The 21,360-nt window shown below is 36.4% G+C and overlaps 1 protein-coding gene across 14 annotated transcripts in view; it reads right to left on the bottom strand.

The window, feature by feature from the left end:
• tay (tay bridge kinase) overlaps window positions 1-21,360 on the bottom strand; it is a 49,108-nt gene that overhangs the window by 9,091 nt on the left and 18,657 nt on the right. For 13 of the 14 annotated variants that reach the window (XM_089474952.1, XM_089474945.1, XM_089474943.1 and 10 more), the window contains exons 8-13: window positions 20,005-21,359; window positions 18,214-18,435; window positions 17,694-18,160; window positions 17,208-17,614; window positions 14,442-14,865; window positions 14,278-14,383 (exon numbers count right to left, since the gene is read on the bottom strand). In XM_089474952.1, the coding sequence (XP_089331078.1) occupies window positions 14,278-14,383; window positions 14,442-14,865; window positions 17,208-17,614; window positions 17,694-18,160; window positions 18,214-18,435; window positions 20,005-21,359 (2,981 nt within the window). The remainder of the gene's footprint in view (window positions 1-14,277; window positions 14,384-14,441; window positions 14,866-17,207; window positions 17,615-17,693; window positions 18,161-18,213; window positions 18,436-20,004; window position 21,360) is intronic. The other variant, XM_089474955.1, reaches the window with a different exon arrangement.

Here is a 21,360-nt window from a genome sequence, read left to right as displayed (position 1 = left end):
CGCGGATATCGAGTTTATCATTAAAAATCGATAACTTATCCCGATCTTTTTTATCGATAAAAAACCTTATCAAAGGCCAGTTATACGCCTCCTTCTGCCTGTTACATACATTTCAACAAAACCATTATACTCTGATTGTATAAATTGTAAATGGGTTCAGGGTATAAAAATACACATTTTCTTCGTTTTCCAAAATTTTGGTTCAGTACGATTTTATAAAGGAAAAAGGATTTGTTGCAGATATGCAACAAATGCGCTTAAGCCAAAAAAAAAAAAAAAAAAATTACTGATAGTTCTCTGGGTATTTAGAAAAACTTAATTTTTAATTTAGATATACTTAAACATTATTAAATTTTTAATTAAAGGTAAGTTAAAAAAAAAAAATGTTTCTCTTGTTGAAAGAAAAGGCCACTTAACATTTCCCGCACATTACTTGTGAGAGTCCTGTACACTTTGGGTACTTGCACCTTATTCTTTTTTCACCTCAGAAAGGCCAATGTCGGACTTTTATCCTGCCGTACCATTCGATTTGGCACGCGTAGAGTTGGACCTCTTTGTTTGTTTTTGCTGTAATTCGTTTTCGAGCATAGAACTTCTTTATCCCCTTATTGATTTGGTATCAATTTTTATCAGCACATCTGCAATATTTATCCGAAAGTCGGCAGATCCTTAGAGCTTAGTGCTTGATACATTTGCCTTATTTGCCGTTTCACAAAAGCCAAGCATTACTGACTGTCAAGTCGAGTAGATGGTAAAAAATGCGAACCTGCCAGCGTCTACTTCGTAGTACAATTTTATATCTTCCGTTCATGCTGTCAATCAGATCAACACCTCCCATCTAGCTATTGTATTGTGCTACTGCAAAGGGTCGGTCAATCTCTACGTATTCGTTTTTGGCTTTGTTGAATCGACATGCTTTGTCCTTGGGAAGTATTCCAGCATATTGCGTTGTCTCTATAGCAGAGATCTTTTTTGGTTAATATTGCTATTTGAAGCAATGGTTACATGAACGTCAGCACATTCATCTTGGTCATCAATGTTTTCCTCCTCCGTACCATGGAAATCTTCTCTGTTTTCTCTCTGTCACTTTCCTCATTGGCAGAAAAATCTAAATCGTCCTCGCTCTCCAAGCTAATAAAAATCTTGTGATTTCCGAAGGTGTCATCCCTTTGTGGACATTATTCCTGGCCTCAAAGAGGAACAAAAAGCACATCAGACAATCCAAAACAAATTCCGGTGACTCATAGCAACACACAATTACACAATACCGATATTCAAGAGTTACTCACAATGCACAACAATAAATCCAACAAGTAAGAAGGCTCCAGTCGAGACTGCTCGACTAGGAGATACCCTGAACCCTCCAAGCTAATATTCTTATGATTCTGGACTTCTTTTATGCACACATACATACACATGCACTTATAAGCACGCGCTCTGCTGACTGCGCAGTTAGCAGCGGCTGCGCTTGGGCTGCGCTGCAATGTGAACAATATTCCAAAAAATTTTTGGAAATTGGGGGCGAAGGGGGCGTGGTATCCAAAATCTGTAAATTGCAAAATCTTTGTATCCATTAACATTATATACAACGCAAATTTGAAGTCTCCAGGTGTAAAAGTGTTCAAATTAGGCTTGAAAAACAATGTCGATTTTTCGATTATTCTCGATAAAAAAGTTATCGCATGAGTTATCGAAAAAATAAGATTAACTTGTACTGCCTATGGTATACACGAGTACGCATGCCAAATTTCAGCTCTCTAGCTCTTAGACGGACGGACAGACGGACAGGGATATATCGACTCAGCTCGTCATCCTGATTAAGAATATATGTATATACTTTATGGGGTCTGCCACGCCTCCTTCTGCCTGTTACATACTTTTCACAAAACCATTATACCCTGATTTCCCATTTTCAATGGGTTCAGGGTATAAAAACTTGTTGACAAACTCATTATGAATATATTTACCTTTGTTAACAAGTAGTTGTTCGCAAATTAAAAATTTTCTTCATTAGAAACATTTGCAAATATAAAATTTGGACACCATATACACAATTCACAAAATTGGCGGGAAATTTAAATGTGTATTACAAGACATCTAGAATAGTATAACCAACCTCAAAAATTGAAAAAACGAATATTTCTGACGACAAAAAAAAATTCTCATACCACTTTTTTTATACCCGTTGCGAAATAACTCCATTTAAACGGTATGTTGCAGATATGCAACAAGGCCATATAAAGGGTTAAATATATAAATATTTTGAAACAATTAAAAAAATTAACATCAGCTGCGCCGCTCGTGATTCGAATCCCCGACTTCTCCATCGAGCGCCACGCCGCTACTCACTACGTTGTAAAAGGCGTATTTCACATACTAGAGACTTGTGCTTTGGCACATGTTAGGACTATGATCTACAAGTTTTATAGAGATAGTCCATCGACAAGAAAAGTTATTAAATAATTAAGTTCCCATAGTAAGCCCACACTGCAATCCATGCGTGTTTATTCAGTCATGACTATGTATGCCTGTGTGCGAAAGACGCGAATATTTGAAATATCAATACTTAGAAGGGTTCAGGGGATTTCGTAGTCGAGCAGTCTCGACTAGAGCTCTCTCGTTCTTTAATAACTTTTCTTGTGAATGTACTTTCTTCATAAAACAAAATCAATCAAGAATATATATACCTTATGGGGTACGCCAAGCCCATTCTTCTTGTTACATACTTTTAACAAAACCATCTCATTGAAAATGGGTTCAGGGTTTAAAAAGACTATAGGTCAAATGTACTTTTATCAAAGCCTTCATATTTTTACGCACTTAATAATTTTAAAGATATGCATGTACATGTGCAGAAGTAAGATATATAGTATACATTAAAAATTGATAAATGTATGTTTTATATTTTATCCATAGTGATTTCTTCTTTCAAAAAATAATTTTAATGTTATCAACATAAATATTTTTCACCTCATCTTTGATCAGTGAGCAACCGATTGTAGCGGTTCTTCTACAGATTCGCTAGCGCTCAGACGTTTTGATTTGGGTTATTCCATTCCGGTTAAACTTCATGTAGCAAAGACTTTTCGTGTATATATTGGTAGTATGAGAGGGCTGCGCTCATTAAACATAACGCACCTGAATGTGTCCATGTGTTTGTGGATGTAAAAATCTGATACTTTTCTTCGAGTAGGAGGCTTTTGTTCATTGATATTTTTGCTCATAATGTTTTTGTTGTCGCTACTTTCACATTATTATCTTCTTCTTCTATTGGTACTTATGTTTCCTCTCATGTAGAGGCTTCCCCTAGAGCAGGTTACTGTTGAAAATGTATTTGAATTTAGCATTAACATAAGCTGACATGTAATCTGCTAACTCCATACAAAAAGTGTAACTGACATTCCACAGAGTTTATACTTTACTCTAAGTCTTAAAACTCTTAAACCTTTAACCGAACCATAGCGTCTTTACTCTCTCACTAGCATTACATTGCCAATATTAACCCAGCACATCTAAGATTGGTTATGGGCTCAGAGTAACCGCTATTCAGTTTCTTTGTTGCTGAGTGATCAACAGTTAATATCGTGCGCGAATTAACCATCCATGCAAAAAACATGTCGTACCAAATTGAAAAGCTTGAAAGTAACTACGGCGCGTAGCATATGGCCATGGAAAGTGTATTAGAAATGGTCGACTTATGGGAAGTTGCCTGTCAAAAATATGAGGAACACGATGATGCAGCAGCCGCAAAATTGTACAAGGATGATAAGAAGGCAAGAGCATATGGGCATTTTTCCTGAAAGGTCAACCGCAGCCAAAACATTCAAAGTTAATGAAAGCATGTTCTGCTAACATATTTTTTGATAACTAATCCATCAAATTTAACTATAATAAGCCCATTTTACATTTTATCATAATACATCTCGAAATATTTATAACTAATCCATCAAATTTAACTAATATAAGCCCATTTTACATTTTATCATAATACATCTCGAAATATTGAGACCCAAAACCGAATAAGTGCAAAAGTTCTGTTTTGAGCTGAACGAATACACTTTACTATGTTGGTGTTTAGTTTCGTATTGAATCTTTATTCTGCTGGGCCCGGGTTTTTATACCCAGACTCATATATAATTTCAACCATTAAATCTAGTGCTTCTATTGCTGAGTGTGTAAGGCTCAGCATTGGTCTATTACATATTATTAACTTATCGCGTAGTTTGTAAGACTCCGCATTGGTTTATTAGCTATTATTATTTTATTGCTGAGTTTGTAATGCTCAGCGCTCGCCTCTTAAGTATTCTAATCGCTAAGGGTCAGGGTCATAATTTATGCCCAGTTTGACAGCTCACACTTGAAACATATGTTATTTATTTTATGCTAGCTGTCGAGTGCATGGCGCGTACGTTCCCCTACTTATCATATTTTTATGTTCATGCATGTTCATGAACATGAGCATTTCTATTACACATTTTGTTCTTATTATTGAGACACTATGCACTGAAATATGATACTTCGAATTTTCTATATTTTATTATAATTAATAAATTGAATATATTAAAAATCATTTCTAATGCTTTTATTCATGTAAAATTACTAAAAAATTAAAAAAAAAAGTATGGTGGAAAAAATGTCTCATTTGACACGTCCCCTTCGACCCTGATTAAAACTAAAAAAACCTACTCAATATTTTTGAATCAAATAAAAAACATTGTAAAGATATGCCAATTTTTAAAAATTTAAAATTATTCGTAATAAATTGTCACTTAAGGTTTCGCTAAAATCTCAGATTGAACTGTTTATTTGCCTAAAGTCAGATTTAGCACCAACTATAGAGCTAATCAAGAGGTAAAGGATTCACTATTCGTCAAAATAAAAAAATGTTATGGCATTCGTTTTTTTAAACTCAAAAACGTACGAATGTCACATTCGCCACTAGAGAATTGCCCATATATAACTCTAAACATGAAGCCTTTTCAGCTAATGCTTATTAAAAAGTGCACAAAAGCCGAAGAGATTTGGCAATTTGCCGATTCAGAAAAAGCGAGCGTATCAGAAGTTGATTCATTAAACATGCAGCAATTCATTTGTTGGAATAATTAAATATAACTCTAAACGACGAGTTAAAGGTATTTATGCTATTTTACCTAAAGCATGGGAAAGCTTCATTATAAGCAAAACCTACGCGCGTTGAGCTGTCGAAATATGATTCTGTAAAAATCAAAAATCAGAGTAAGTCTATACTCACACACAACAAAATCGAAAGAACAGCATTGACAGTGGCCACGCCCAATTTTGCCCACAAATTTTCTATAACGTTTAGGTATGACCATTGGGCTAGTGGATTGACCACATTTGGACAGCTCCAGATCAACCAGGACTGGACAATACCCGGTTTATGTTTTTGGTCATTTTCCTGATTCAATCGAAATTGCCCTTCTAGACCCAGTTTTTCGGCATTTTGGAGCAAATTTTCCTTTAAAAAGGATAGGTACATGTTATTGTTCATATTACCATCAATGAAAACTGAGTTTCCAACTCCCGAGCCCAACTTGCAGGCCCAACCATGCAACAGCCACTGCCATAGTTCTTATTTGGTTTTAGGTGATGATCTTGGATCTTGGACCGATGAATATCAGATCAATCGGTGGCAATATGTTTAACATTTATTGACGCTTACTCGCGCAAAATATTTGTCTTTAAATTGAATGCGAAAAACCAAGTTTTTGGAAAATGCAAGATGCTTAAAAGGTTTGCGGAATCCCAAACAGGCTTTAAGCAGCGATAATGGCACAAAATATGTCAACAAGGAGTTTACAGATTTTTGTAATGTGAATACACCACAGCAAAACAGCGTTTCAGAGCGTGCCAACCGGACCATAGTATAAATGGCAAACAGTCTACTTACACATGCAAAGCTTGGTGTGTTTTGTGGGCAGAGGCTGTTACTGCTATGTATTTGCGTAACAGATGCGTTGAATGCAGGCACACCCTTCTAAATGTGCAATAATCGGAAGTCTTCTGTAAAGTGTTCGGATGTCGCGGGTTTCCTCTGGACAAGGCTAAGACAATTCCAGGCAACATGAAAGGAGTATAAATATGTACTCAAAAACCGCAAAGTCTGTACGATACGGAGAATTGGATAGTTATTGAAAGGATTCGGCAAATGCAAAAGCGATGCATACAAACGGTAAACGGAAGAAGAAACATTTAGCTATATTGCCGTCTACGTCGACGACTTAATCATCGCGTGTCCAAACAAAGAAGACATAGCAATGATTAATTAGTTTGCATCGAAGTTTAAGATACACGATGGAGGCCCTATAGGCAATTTCCTAGGTATGGAAATTTAGAAGGACGGTGAACTAGGTTCAATTTCGCTATACAAGAAATCACCCATCCAAAGATTGTTGGAAACATACGGCATAAGCAAATGTCGGCAAGTCAGCACACCACTTGATCCAGGCTTTCAAGTTGAATGCAGTGACGATAAATGCAAAAGGTAAATTAAACCCAATATCAGTGGCTACGCGTTCTTCCTAGCTGGCAGTGTATTCGTCAACAAAATAGAGTGTCGTTTCGTTAGGCAGCACAGAAGCACTGCGTTAAAGATAGCTGCAAAGGAAGCAGTTTACTTGCAAAGATTTTTTAATGAGATCGGTTGGTCAACAGATGTAAAGCCAATAATGAATCGCGGTGACTATATAAGCTCCTACCAAAATCCAGTGCATCATAAACACACTGCTTGTGAAAATATAGAATCTAAAGATTCAATACAAACTGTAACGTAGCTAATATTCTGACCATATTTATACACAAGTCCAAGCATAACTCTTTTGTTAAATTACTTGGTTTTTCCTAGAAAAATATTTGTTAAATGAAAAAAGGATTATTTGTAAAAATGTAATTGAATCTATCATTAACATAAGCAGTCATATAATCTGGCAACCCCATACAAAGAGTGTAAAGGGGGCTATCCACAGACGAATTTTTTACACGAGCATGTTGTGTTCGTCAAGTATTCGAATGTGGATAGGAGTGTTCGTACGAAAATTTTGTTCGCCGTTTCTGTTGGCATAAAAATAGAAATGTTTCTATCTTATGGATGTTCGTGCAAACATGTTCGACAATGGATTCGAGTGCTCGCACGAACATCATTTTTAGCAATATTTCTTACAGTCAGATTAGGCCAAAATGAATCGAAAATTTCTTGATTGTTTTCAAAATGAGCCGGCTTTATGAAAAAATAAAAGCGAAAACTATCAAAATAAAAAGTTGCGCAACAAATCATGGGACAAATTATAATTAAAATATAAAGTTGCCGAAGAAAACGCCACAGTTAATGTGGTCAAAGCCAAAAAAAATTGTCTGGACGCTGCATACAGGCGGGAACTGGAAAAAATAAAAAGAGGCGCAAAGTCTTTTGTTTTAAATAAACATTCATTGCTATTAATCACGATTTTGTTTTCTTCCGCTGGCATGTTCACAGTCCGAGATTTGTTTTAAAATGATGTTCGCGAACATGTTCGTGAAAATGTTCGCATAGTTAGTAGGCAAACTCGGCAAACATGTTCGTGTAACAAATCCGTCTGTGGATAGCCCCATTAACTCACATTTCACACAGTTTATACTTTACTCTCTATTAAACCTTTAATCGAACCACGGTGTCTTTACTCTCGCTGGCGTTGCATCGCCAATATTAACCCAGCACATCCAACAGTTGACAGGCCAACAGGCCTTGATATTCTTCCAGTTGTGAATTATGCTGAAGAACCACTAGAAGACCGTTGGTAACTTCTTGAGACCTTCATTGATGAAAACATTAATTGCTTTGATGCTTCCGGTCTCCTATCCCATTGATTTTATTTCCTTCTATAACCTGCTCAATGTTGTCACAAATCTTCCATCGTCGATCGTGCTGTGCATCTACTCACAACTTCAGTTAACAGTTTCGCACTTTATTTAACACTTGTTACAAACATTATGCATTCAAGGGTCAGTCGCTATAACCGTATAAGTTTGCTCCTAAAAGTTTGTCTGGGGATCAGAGTTTTCGTCGCTATAACCATACCGATAAGTGGAGTCGTTATAATCGGATTCTACTGTAATTCTTCTGGCTCGAAGAAACATGACAGTTTAGTATGGATTTTTATTCTCTGAGCTTAGGTATATATACCTAGACTCATGTTTAAATTTTTTATTTTTTATACCCTGAACCGATTGAAAATATGAAATCAGGGTATAATGGTTTTGTTGAAATGTATGTAACAGGCACAAGGAGGCGTGGCAGACCCCACAAAGTTCTTGATCAGGGCGACGAGCTGAGTCGATTTGATCCTGTCCGTCTGTCTGTCCGTTCGTCCGTCCGTATGTATGTATGAACCCGTCAATTTCAGAAGATATAAGAGCTAGAGACTTCAATTTTTTTTAATGTCCGTAGTTACAGCGCGGATATCGAGTTTATCACAAAAAATCGATAACTCATCCCGTTATTTTTTTTCGATAAAAAACCTTATCGAAAAGCAGTTATAAAATTATATCTCCTGTATCTTTAAAGAGTCTCCAAATTTTTAATGTATACTTATATGCATTTTATACAATTTCGGTTTTTGCTTGTGCTCGTGTGTGAAAAATTATTGAAAGAGCTATTGCTCGAAGGGTTCAGGGGATCTCGTAGTCGAGCAGTCTCGACTAGAGCTTTCTTACTTGTTTTTTAACTAGTGTATATTGCTATGTTTGTAAGGTTCAGCATTGGTATAATAATAATTCTTGTCCTATCGCTGAGTTTGTAAGACTCAGCGTTCCCCTCTTACATATTCTTATCGCTAGGATTATAAGTGTTACGCTTCATTCGATAATTTATAGACTTCATACATGCTTCAAATACCGATTTCTATCGCTCTAACTGTTCGTATGAAAATGTATGCAACATAAGGAAGCGAGTCAGCCACCGTAAAGATCAGAGCGATGAGCTTGCGGCGTGTCATCCATATTTGAATGAACTGAATGCACTAAAGAGTGAAAATGCCTGCATAACTATACATTTCTTGTGCATTACACCAAGCAAAATTTCACATAAAAAACGACATCTACGAAACTCGAGACTAAATATAGAAAACTAAATATTTTTGTTTCGGTCAATATTCCAAGCAGTAATGTTCTACGGTGCGACAGTCCGGTCAGATATAGCCAAAAGCCTGAAGCTTATTTTTAATCTTCCACGGCATTATTCCACAAGACTCGCAGTACAAGTTTATCATATTTTTTCGATGATAATCGAAAAATTTATTTTGTTTTTTCAACCTAATTTAAACACTTTTAAACCTGGAGACTTTAGATTTACTGTGTATATACTATATACAGTTATGGGATACAAAGATTTTGTAATTTTCAGATTTTGGATACCATGCCCCCTTCGCCACCAATTTGTACTAGAGACTAATGCTTTAGAATGTACACACATTTCAACCATATGAACCCTCTGAAAGTTTTGTTCTGTTTTTTTTTTTTTTTATTTATTGGCGTGACAAACCAGAGAATAGACTACGATCTGCCGGAAATCATGTTAGTTGAAGCATTTCAGAAATGCTTTGTCGCTTTGGCTCTCTTCTTGCTTCGCTTGTACCCTGACATGTTTTAAGCGATTACATGTACATGTAGAGCTTTCTCGCATATTGTCGCTCAATATTATCGCATCGCTTATCGCGGCTACTCTGACATCAGCCTTAGAATTGACTAAATATTAAGTGACTGCGTCGACTATGGAATACGTTGCGATTACGTCTAATTTTGCTATATTTTGAGCTCTATTAGTGCTAGGGACTCCAAATTTTGAATATGTACTATATTACGATAAATCTACGCTCATTGGGGCGTGGTAAATCGGGAATTCTACGGAATTACAGCTAGAAACTCGAAATTTACCAACTGTTAGCACCCACTATTGATTTGCACAAATATACTTAATATATATACAAAATGGGGGGACGTGGCAAATGGACCGTATTATGCCGGACTGCAACGTTAATACTTATTCGAATATTTAAGAAAACAAGCCTTAACATATTAAATTAGTATGAAGAAGAAGTCGGGAGTTTTGAAGAACATATTGTATTTTTAGATTTGATCATTGACGAGAAATAATACCAGTTTTTCTCTTCTACATTGTTTTTCTCTTGCTCTAATTTAAGTATTTTCTTAAACGACGCACAAATTTTGTGATTATACATCTTAAGTCTTATTCAACTGAATTATACATAAAAATCAGTTCACTGTACTATCAAAAGTATAGTAGGTATTGCCTATCCCTGCGTCATTAAACTTACAAGCTTAAAACTTACTTAGCTTATTAAAAGCCTTAAGCTTATACACAAAATAACGTACATATATGGACATACATGAACAACTATTCGATATGTTCATTATGTTCACGGTTTAGGAACCCATTAAAAATGGGAATTTAGATATAATGGTTTTGTGAAATGTATTTATCAGGCAGATATATACATTTCACAATTTAATTTAAAATTTAATTTAAAAAAATTAAGAAGGCTCTAGTCGAGACTGCTCGACTAGGAGATACCCTAAACCCTCTGCACTTTTATGCACACATACATACACGTGCATCCAGACGCACGTATAAGCCAGCGCTCTGCTAACTGCGCAGTAAGCAGCGACTGCGCTTGGGCTGCGCTGCATTGTGGGCAATATTATGAGAATTTATTTGTTGAATAATTTCTTTTGTAGACATACGATCTTAATAAAACTTTCAGAGGGTAATCATATAGTTAATATATGCGTAGATTCCAAGGCTTTAGTACTTGAAATGCGTTTTTTACGGATTGGGGGAGAAGCGGGCGTGGTATCCAAAATCTGTAAATTACAAAATCTTTGTATCGATTAACTTCATATACAACGCAAATTTGAAGACTCCAGGTCTAACATTGTTTAAATTAGGCTAAAAAAAACAAAATCAATTGTTCGATTATTCTCGATAAAAAAGTTATCGGACGATTTATCGAAAAAAATAAAGCAAACTCGTACTGCGTATGGTACTCACGAGTATGCATGCCAAGTTTCGGCTCTCTAGCTCTTATAACTTCTGAGATCGACGTACTCATACGGACGGACAGACGAACAGGGCTATGTACCCTGAACCCATTTTCAATGGGAAATCAGGGTATAGTGGTTATGTTAAATGTATGTAACAGGCAGGAGGCGTGGCAGACCCCACAAAGTATATATATTCTTGATCAGGGCGACGAGCTGAATCGATTTAGCTCTGTCCGTCTGAACGCGTCGATCTCAGAAGATATAAGAGCTAGAGACTTGAAATTTTTTTTCCTAGGTCCGTGCATATCGAGTTTTACTTTAAATATCGATAAATTGCCCCGTTATTTTGTTATCGATTAAAAACATTATCGAAAACCAGTATAATATTTATATCTCCTACATCTTTAAAGCTAACTTTCATATATGTTTACTTTTTATGTATGCTTATATGCAATTTATACAATTTCGGGTATTGTCAAAATTTACCCCCCCACCCCTAATTCACCCCCTCATCATCACATTTGTAAAAGGCGTATTTCAAATATTAGGGACTTGTGCTTTAGCAAATACATGCATATCTATATTATTATCATAATCTGGAAGTTTCATGAAGATCGTATGTTCACAAGAAAAGTTATTAAACAATTAAGTTCTCATAGCAAGCACACACTGCAGACCATGCATGCTTACGCGTGGGTGTTTGTGTGTGTGTGTGTGTGTGTGTGTGTATGCGTGTGTGTGCGTGTGTCTTGTGTAAGCAGAAAGACGCGAAAAATGATTGAAATATCTATTGTTCGAAGGGTTCAGGGGATCTCGTAATCGAGCAGTCTCGACTACAGCTTTCTTACTTGTTTTTTTATACTCTGAACCCATTGAAATTAGGAAATCAGGGTATAATGGTTTTGTTGAAATGTATGTAACAGGCAGAAGAATATATATACAGACCCCACAAAGTATATATATTCTTGATCAGGGCGACAAGCTGAGTTGATTTGGCCCTGTCCGTCTGTCTGTCCGTCCGTCGAGTTTGCATTTAAAATTCGATAAATCATCCCGTTATGTTTTTATCGAATAAAAACATTCAAGTTCAAGTCAGATGCCACTACAGCTAATTGTGAATGATTTTTCATTTTTTTAAATTTCTCAAATATTCATATTCATATTCAGATCATATGCTGCAAGTTTCATTAAATTCCATTCTGTCAAAAATTAATTAATAATCATCAAATATTTGGCCAATTAACAAACGCACGTGGAGCAGCTACAACAGCATCGTATACGTGTGCACACATACATTCAAACTTCTTGTGGAACATTCTTTGAGTCATAGCCGCTGTTAGTTTGGTTTAGTTTTGGTAGATGGCGCTGCAGCAGTGAATCTATTTCAGTTTTGCCAAAACGGCTTCCGAAAGTGAGGTGACGTAGTGTGTTAGCGGCATAACGCTCGGTCCGCGGTTCGAAACCCGATCGGTGCAACTTATGTTAATTTTTTTAATTGGTTCAAAATATTTTTATATTTTATTAAGTGAGTTTTGTATTTCATTTATATTTTTAAATACATCGAAATTGAAATTTTAGCCATAGTAAATGGGCATTTATATTAGTTGGGTTCAGGGTAGTATCTAGTTGAGCACTCTCGACTAGAGTTTTCTTACTTGTTTTTTTTTTTTTTACATTTTAATGTATTTAATGTGGTCCATCACCCCATCAAATATGTCGAAATTTCCGACACCAGCAGCAGTCATACAGCCCCATACTTTAAAGCCACCACCGCCATGCCTTACTGTCTTGAGTGTGTGTTTTGGTTGGAGTGCATCTCCGGTTCTTTTCACGCGCGAAGTAAAATTAGTCTATAGGTAAATATTTGCCCGGCATATTTAATTAATATCTGTCCACTTAACGATTCAATTTTGCAAAATTTTATGCATGTATGCCCGAGCACGCAAATAAATACATTGGAAAACAAACGTTATAATTTACGTTTTCTCTCTGCACCTAAACTTCTAGGAAAGTACGGCGTACGAAGACTTTATAGGACTTTATAGAAAACGCGTCCTTTTTGATAAATAAATAAGATAAGGAAATTGTATCCAAACTTTGTTTAGTTACCGACTATACATATGTCTTATTCAAAAAAGTTGCAGTTGTACGAAGACAATATTGGTACACTGTATATATTCTTGATCAGGTCGACGAGCTGCGTCAATAGAGCCGAGATCTCAGAAGAAATAAGGCTAGAGAAATTTTGCATGCGTATACCGTACACAGTACGAGTTTATGATATTTTTTCGACAAATTGTCCGATTTATGTTTTATCGAGAATAATCGATAGATAGATTTGGAATTTTAAGTTAGGTTATGTTTTTAATAGTATTAGTCCTCAGGAGTTTATATTTACTGTGTATATACATTTGATGAATACACAGATTTTATAATTTATAAATTTTGGATACCTACCACATATTAGAGAATTTTCCTATCGTTAATAAAGGATTTTAGTATAGGCTGATCAACTAAGATATGCCCTGAAGCCTACGATGGGCTGAAATCAAAATCATTCTATATCCGTATGAAAGCCGAGATCTTTAAATCCACAAAAATTAGAGTCTCGAAATTGAAAATGTATACCTGTTTATGTAATTTGAGCTCGTATTGTAATTTTTAGATTTTTGGTAATACGCCCTCATTACCCCAAATTTAATAACAAAAAACTTTCAAATACTATAAATTTGTTCTTTGGCAAATTGGTTTTATGACATTCTCGTAGGTAGATAGATAGGTAGATTCTGAAAGCCCATCTTAACGATGATTTCTTTAACAAAGAATTGCCATAAAAAAATATATCGAAGAGCAGTCGCTGCGCAGAAGAAATACTTGATTGAGCTGTGTTGATGAAGCCATGCCAATCTGTACGAACATGTTGATCTCAGAGCCAATATGAGGTAGGGACTTGAAATTTGTTGTAGGTCGGACAATATACTGCTATAGCATACTCAAATCGCCTTTTTTTTTTTAAATTAGTTATTGCTTTTATAGTTTGAAAACAATTTTTAAAAAATAATTATTGCTTATTATCTCGTATTTTTTAATAGAGACGATTGAATCGAATTTTCGATGCAAATGTAGTAAACTTTGTACTTTAGTATGTATCTTAGTAAAATTGTATGATAGAGCACCTTGTAATTCAAAATTTTCACGCAAAAAATAGTAAAATAAACTTACCGCCATGTATCCAAATGTCCACTCAATGAAATATCTCGTCCAAAATGTGATAGGCCGGCAAATCCAAATGATCCTACATATCGACTAAATTGAGAAACAGCTGTACCTGTCAAGTTTTTATAAATAAAAGCATGGCTAAATTAATTGTTTCAGTAAAATCTTACCGATATGACTAGGTGGTGCTCCAATAAAACTTGCAGCTAGTGGTGAAGCTTCAAATGGGGATCTGGCAAACGCCGCAACAGACGTAAGTTCAGACGACCGATGTAAGAGGTGTGGCGATGCTGAATTCAGGGTCACTGACGGCAATGGTTTCATATTGACTGAAGCTGCAGATCCACTTGCCACAACCACGGCTCCGCTGGTGGGTAAAGCAGCGCTGTTGTTTCCAGATAAGCCGACGGCCGTGGTGCTGATCATACTATTTGTGTTATTAGGTACACTAGAAGTTCCTGAGTTACCAATGCTACAATTGTTGCCAAGAGTAGAACCTCCGGCTAGCATGGGCTTTTCTGAATTCTGCTTATTTTGGTGATAGTAAATTTCCCACGCAATGCGGACGTGCATAGCGTTCCAACGTCCTGTTTTCTAATTACGGAAATAGATAAGCCTATTAGCTAAACGTTGATATTTTTATTTTATGCAAATTTTTAAATGTTAGCTACTGATAAAGCGGATGGTTGGCGACAGGTAAAGTGGCAGCAAGCTTGAAAATATTATGCCAAATTGAATAACTGTACTTCAGATTGTGGGAAAAAACTCAGTAAAAACGATCAAAGTTACAACTATATTCATTATTAGCTATTGTATTACTCGATAAAAAAATCCTGCTGACTAATTTGTTTTATAAACAATTCAAGTATACCATATATATATATATGCAAGTGAAAATTAAAAAACCGAACATCCAATAAATAATCCTGCTACTCAGATTGATGCTTTCTGCAACAATTTTTATACCATGAACCCATTGAAAGTGGGAAAGAAGAGTATAATGGTTTTGTGAAAAGTATACAACAGGCAGTATACATATTCTTGAACAGGGCGACGATCTAAGTCGATACAGCCCTGTCCGTCTGTCCGCCTGAACGCCTAGATCTCAGGAGCTATGAGAGCTAGAGACTTGAATGCATACTTGTGTATACCATACGCAGTGCGAGGTTATCATATTTTTTCGATAACTCATCCAATTTTTATTTAAAAGAATAATCAATAAATTGATTTTGTTTTTTCAGCTTTATTTGAACACTATTTGACCTGAGGACTTCAGATTTACCTTTGATAACATTGACATTTGATAAATTCAAACATTTTGTAATTTACAGATTTTAGATACGACGCCCCTTTTGTAAAAAAACGTGTTTCAAGTACTAGAGACTACTGCTTTGGAATGTACACATATTATAACCATATGATCACGTTCTGAAAGTTTCATGAAGATAGTCCTTTTACAAAAATTATTCAAGAAGTAAATTCTCATAATATTGCCCACACTGCAGCGCAGCCCACGCGCAGTCGCTGCTCATTACGCAGTTAGCAGAGCACGGGCGGGTTGGGATGCACTTGTATGTATGTGTGCATAAAAGAAATGTAGAATGATTAGAATATCAGCTTGGATGGTTCAGGGTAATATCTAGTCGAACAGTCTCGACTAAAGCCTTCTTACTTGTTCGTTCTGAGCATGAAATTGAGTATATTATACCCTGAACTCCTTGAAAATGGGAAATCAAGGTTTGAACACGTCGCTCCCAGATGAAATTTGAGCTAGAAACATGAAATTTTCCTTTGATAAGTACCAGAGAACTGCAACAATTCACCGGTAATTAAGGTGCACCGGGTAAATGTTGAGTGATTTTGACACCCGGATGTTTTCAACCACCGCACAAATGCGTACAATCGCTAGTTAGTAGTTTTTTTTGCATATGCCGGCGATTGAGCGTCGAAAGAAGGTTGGGTGAAAAGAGATACACAAAAATTTAGACATACAACGTGTGTGTGTGTTGCCGATGTTAAAGTTACTTTTGTGCACTCCTTCGGTTGAGTTGTTTTTTACGTACTTGCTGCTGGAAATGTGGGCACAATAGGAACAAATAGAAAACAAAAAACAATATTTAAATCAAAAATAACTTTTTTACATTCATTTAATATATTAAATAAACATAATGCTTCAGCGCATTAATTTAATTATCAAACTAAATATATTAAAGTTTGACATAAGAGAAATAAAAACACGATTTATTTTATTTTCAATTTAGGAAGCTAAAAAGAAGCTAGTGCAAAATCAAAACAACCGTTACTTTAACACACACACCATGGTGCCTGTAAACCACTTAAGTGACATATGTACATGTGATTTGTCTACTTCTATTTATTGCCCATTGCTCTCTTCACACTTTCGCTTTTTCTCTTACGTTGACGAAAAATACTTGGGTGACAAGCAAAAAGAAAACGGTACATTGTTGTGAGGGACAGCCAGATATTGCCTGCATGAGTGAGTGTTTATGATTTGCTGAGCCAGTAATGAGTGACACCGGCACACAAATTTTATTGAGTGTGTGTAAGGTGGCAAAAATTGACACACTTGCAGTTATAAGTACGTATATACAACCCGCTTATCGAGTATGTTTTCAAAACTTTTAATTGATATGAATTAAAAACCTTATAGAAAAGGAGATATTATTTATCTCCAACCTCTTCAAAGCTAGTCTCCAAATTTTAAACATAGATTCTTGTTTATTTGATAGAGTTTTCATCTTCGTTATGACCCAGCCCCCTTCACTCCCTCCTCAAACATGCAAAAAATTTATTTCTTAAACTACTATGCATATAAATATGCAAGATTCACGGTTGATCGCTTTTACTTGACTAAATTAATATATGTATATTAAATGTATACATCATTTAAATATCTTTCGTGTTTGTGTGCTTACCTTTGGTGCAAATGAAGTTAAATGATTAGGTGGCACAAATGGCGTTGGGCCACCCAAGCCATTGTGCAAAACCCCTGTTGGATTATATCCCGTATAACCAGGGGGAATTCCAATGCTTGCACGATAGAACTGTTGGTCGACTGCAGCAATTTTAGGTATATCCTTAAATAACGGTGGAGGAAAAATTTGTGTTGGATTCGGCGGCGTAACCGGCATTACAGTAGATGAGGAGGACATTGGAGCTGTAGATAAAAGTTGTGGATGTTGATGCAGGTGCGTATGCTGATGTTGATGATGCAAATCTTGACGCAAATACGTTGAAGACGACGATGGAGATGGCTGGGATAAGCCAGAACGATCTAAAAATCGACTGTCAAGCTCACGGCGCAATAAGTCAGCCTGATCGTCTATTTAAAGGAAATATAAAATGATAGAATATCACGATTATTTTAATATGCAATAGATTACTATGTTAGACATTCATACTTTTACTTGGTTGGAAGAGAGATTCTGCAGAAAATGGATGTGGTGTAGACGCAACAGCTGTGGAGACAGTTGGTACAGTCGATTGTGTATTACCCACTGTGTTGATAGAAGGTGTCGTGGTTGTTACTGTAGCCATTGCTGCAATAACGGCAGTTGTATAAGACACCAAAGGTATATGGGAAACAGTGCAGTTGATACTACTTCCAACTGAAATGTTCGCAGAAGAAGATGAATGTAATGGTGCTTGGGGGGCAGCAAAAAATGTGGTCTGAAAGTTTGCTATTGGAGCATGTCCACTGCTCGCAGTTGAATGAGCCGCATGAGGTGAAGTAGCATTTCCAGCAACTCGACCTAGTGCTCCTATGACACCTGAGCTTAAAGGAGAGGGAAGTGGTCGAACATTGCCACTAGTAACAGTTGGAATGGATGGCGTACAAGTCATTGCTGTTGGCTGCATAGCTGATTGGCTGAAATTATATTATATATTATGTATCACATAATTTAATACGAAATATCATACCTTAACCAGAGCCCTGTCTTTGTGGTATAGGAGGATATGCCATGACCCGTAACAGGAAGAGCTGAATGTGAAGTTGGTAACGTGGTCGCTGCTAGCGTGGTTGATGAAACAGACACGGCACTGTAGGGTGCCGACGGTACTAAGCCGGAAAATGGTGTACCTATTGCAGTACCTGGTGGTCCACTTGAAACCGACACAGTATTGCTTGGACGCACAGTTGTACTGTTGAGAGTATAAAAAAATTGAAGATATTATAACTAAATATTTTCTTATAAATTAATATATAATATACGCACTTAAATATATATATGGTAAGACAAAAACAAGTAAGGCTCTAGTCGAGACTACTAGACTAGGAGACCTGTTACATACATTTCACTTGACTCAGCTCGTCACTCTATGGGGTCTGCGATGATTCCTTCTGCCTGTTACACACTTTTCAGAAAGCCATTATACCCACTTCCCATTTTCAATGGATTCAGGGTATACAAAATTTATCTACAAGAAAATTTGCGTAACAATTAAGTGTCAATGAGTGCGTGTGATTATGCTGTGTATGGATCAGAGAAGTATGGGATGATTGTCTCAGGGTATCTCTTTCATTTATCTTGTATACCCTGAACCCATTGAAAATGGAAAATCAGGGTATAATGGCTTTCTGAAAAGTGTGTAACAGGCAGAAGGAATCATCGCAGACCCCATAGAGTGACGAGCTGAGTCAAGCCCTGTCCGTTTGTCCGTCCGTATGAACGCCTAGATCTCAGAAGTTTTAAGAGCTAGAGAGAAATTTTGCCCGTAGACTCGTGTATACCATACGCAGTACGAGTTTATCATATTTTTTGTTAACTCATTCGATATTTTTTATCGAGGATAACCGATAAATAGACTTTTTTCAGCCTAATTTTAACAATTTTACATTACATTTCATGAATACAAAGATTTTGCAATTTACAGATTTTGGATACCATGTCTCCTTCGCCGGAGATTTGTAATTAAAGTATTTCAAATACTAGAGACTTGCTCTTCGAAATATACATACATTTGAGCATTATGATCACGAGCACGTGCTTATGCGTGCATGTGGATGCATGTGTATGTACGTGCGCATAAAAGAAATGGAGAATGTTTAGAGTGTCAGCTTGGAGGGTCTGGGTATCTCTTAACCGAGCAGTCCCGACTAGTATCTTCTCACTTCTTTTTACATTGTTTGTCATTCTATGTATATTTTACTTCGTTGAGTTTTTACATGCAAAAATTGTGTTTCTCCCGGAATTACCGTAGTCTAAAAACTGTAAATTCATATATAAACAATTTTATTGGGAAAGTTTTTATTGTTCTTAGTGGGCAAAACTTTTTGTTACTTTTTGCGCCATGAAAATTATTATTAAAGCCCCAAAAGGCAGAAAAAAGTATTTTAGATCGCAACACACTATTGATTATGAAAATGATTTTATATAGTTTTGTATAATTTTTAAGCTGAAGTATAAGTATTGGATGGGGCTCAGGGGATTCCTAGTAGTTTATTTTACTCTTTTATGTATGTATACATATTTAATATTATTTTGTTCTTTGCTTTTTCTACTGTAGATACTGGGCAAAAATGTATGAAATGATTTTAAAATTAAGAATTGCGGATACGGGACTAAGGTCATGAGTTCCTAATTTTATATATGATTAAAAATATGTAAAGAAGCCAATACAATTTAAATGTTGATTAGACATTCTATCGAAACAGTTAGTCAAGTATGTATATAAATATACATATTTATAATATAGCAAAAATATGAATACCTGTAACTTGTTTCGCGATCTCTACTGTCAATTTTAGGCGAAAGTATTTTTTGAATCACAGACGATGGCGCAACAGAGGTGTTTATTGAAGGCGATGGCGTCGCTGTTATTAAACTTTGTACAGTAAGGACTGTTGTATTACTTGTACTAATCGTTGAAGTGGTAGTACAACGCAAAAGTGACTGTTGAGTTGTCGATGTTGAATGCGCGAACTGTGGATATGAGTTTATTACTTGAGGAACATGGGATTGATATCCAGTTTGAGGAAGAATTGGTGCACAAGGTTGCGTCTGCGAAGTAACAACTGTAATTCCTGCGGAAGTGGACAATTGTGTTGTTGAAATTGGTGGTCCCGGGGCTGAAGTATTAAATGCAGCTGGTAAGAGATGTGACTGTGTCGAATGTAACGAAGGTACGGTCGTTGTTGTTATAGGAATGGTCCCTAATACCTGCGTTGTACTATTATTGCTAATCATATAGCCTAGTGGTGTTATAGGTCGCAATCCTGCAATGTTAGCACTTTGCTGATTCAGTGTAGATGCACTTGTTACTGGCATTTTTAAAGATGTCATTGGCTGCGTCTCCCGACAGCTGCGATTATCCGAGCGTTGAGATAAAGATGAGGTATTAGAATTTCCCATTGATATCACTGATGGAAGGTATTGTCCATGAGTTATGTTATTATAGGGTGTATATAAAGTTGAATAATTAGGGAAAGGAGAGCGGTATGGCGTTGCTTGAATTAACATGGGCAACCCTGCACTCGAGTGAGACATCAGTGGGGCTGCCCCATGAAACACCAATGAAGAGCCCGCTGCCCCTACTGAACTAGTTCCTGTACTAACAGATGTTTTCGTTATGGTAGAGGCCGCCACTACAGCTGAACCAACTACCGTATTAGATGGAATGGGCAACACCTTATTTCCTGAATGAGGAGAAACATTCAGTAGACTTTTTCCAGCAGCTGATGAACTGACAGATGAGTGAGTACAGACGAATCCATTAGCGACTGAAGAAGAAGATGTTGACAAAGAAACATTTACATTCTTGTGCGGCTCTACAGCACCAGCGGTTGTTCTCCCATCAATAATTAGCTGTTGATGATCATTTGGGTTATAGTTTGCTGATAGAACTACATTAGACGTTCGCTCCGCAAATGATCCATGTAATGATGCTATAGTAACGGGAGTTAAAGGGGGACCCAAAGAAATTGTGTCCATTCCATGTGATGTTACAATTTTTTTTGTGCTTAAAGTTGTTCCTTTTGTAGTTGTGCATGGATTTAGTTCAGGCCCACAATGTGCAGACTCCGAAGCAAGGTACGATTCGCAACCAGAAATGCTTGCGCTTGTTACC

The sequence above is a fragment of the Drosophila arizonae genome, chromosome X, assembly GCF_054131065.1.
Source record: "Drosophila arizonae isolate 15081-1271.41 chromosome X, UAZ_ARI_1.0, whole genome shotgun sequence".
NCBI lineage: Eukaryota > Metazoa > Arthropoda > Insecta > Diptera > Drosophilidae > Drosophila > Drosophila arizonae.
This window is presented reverse-complemented; position numbering and strand designations above follow the sequence as displayed.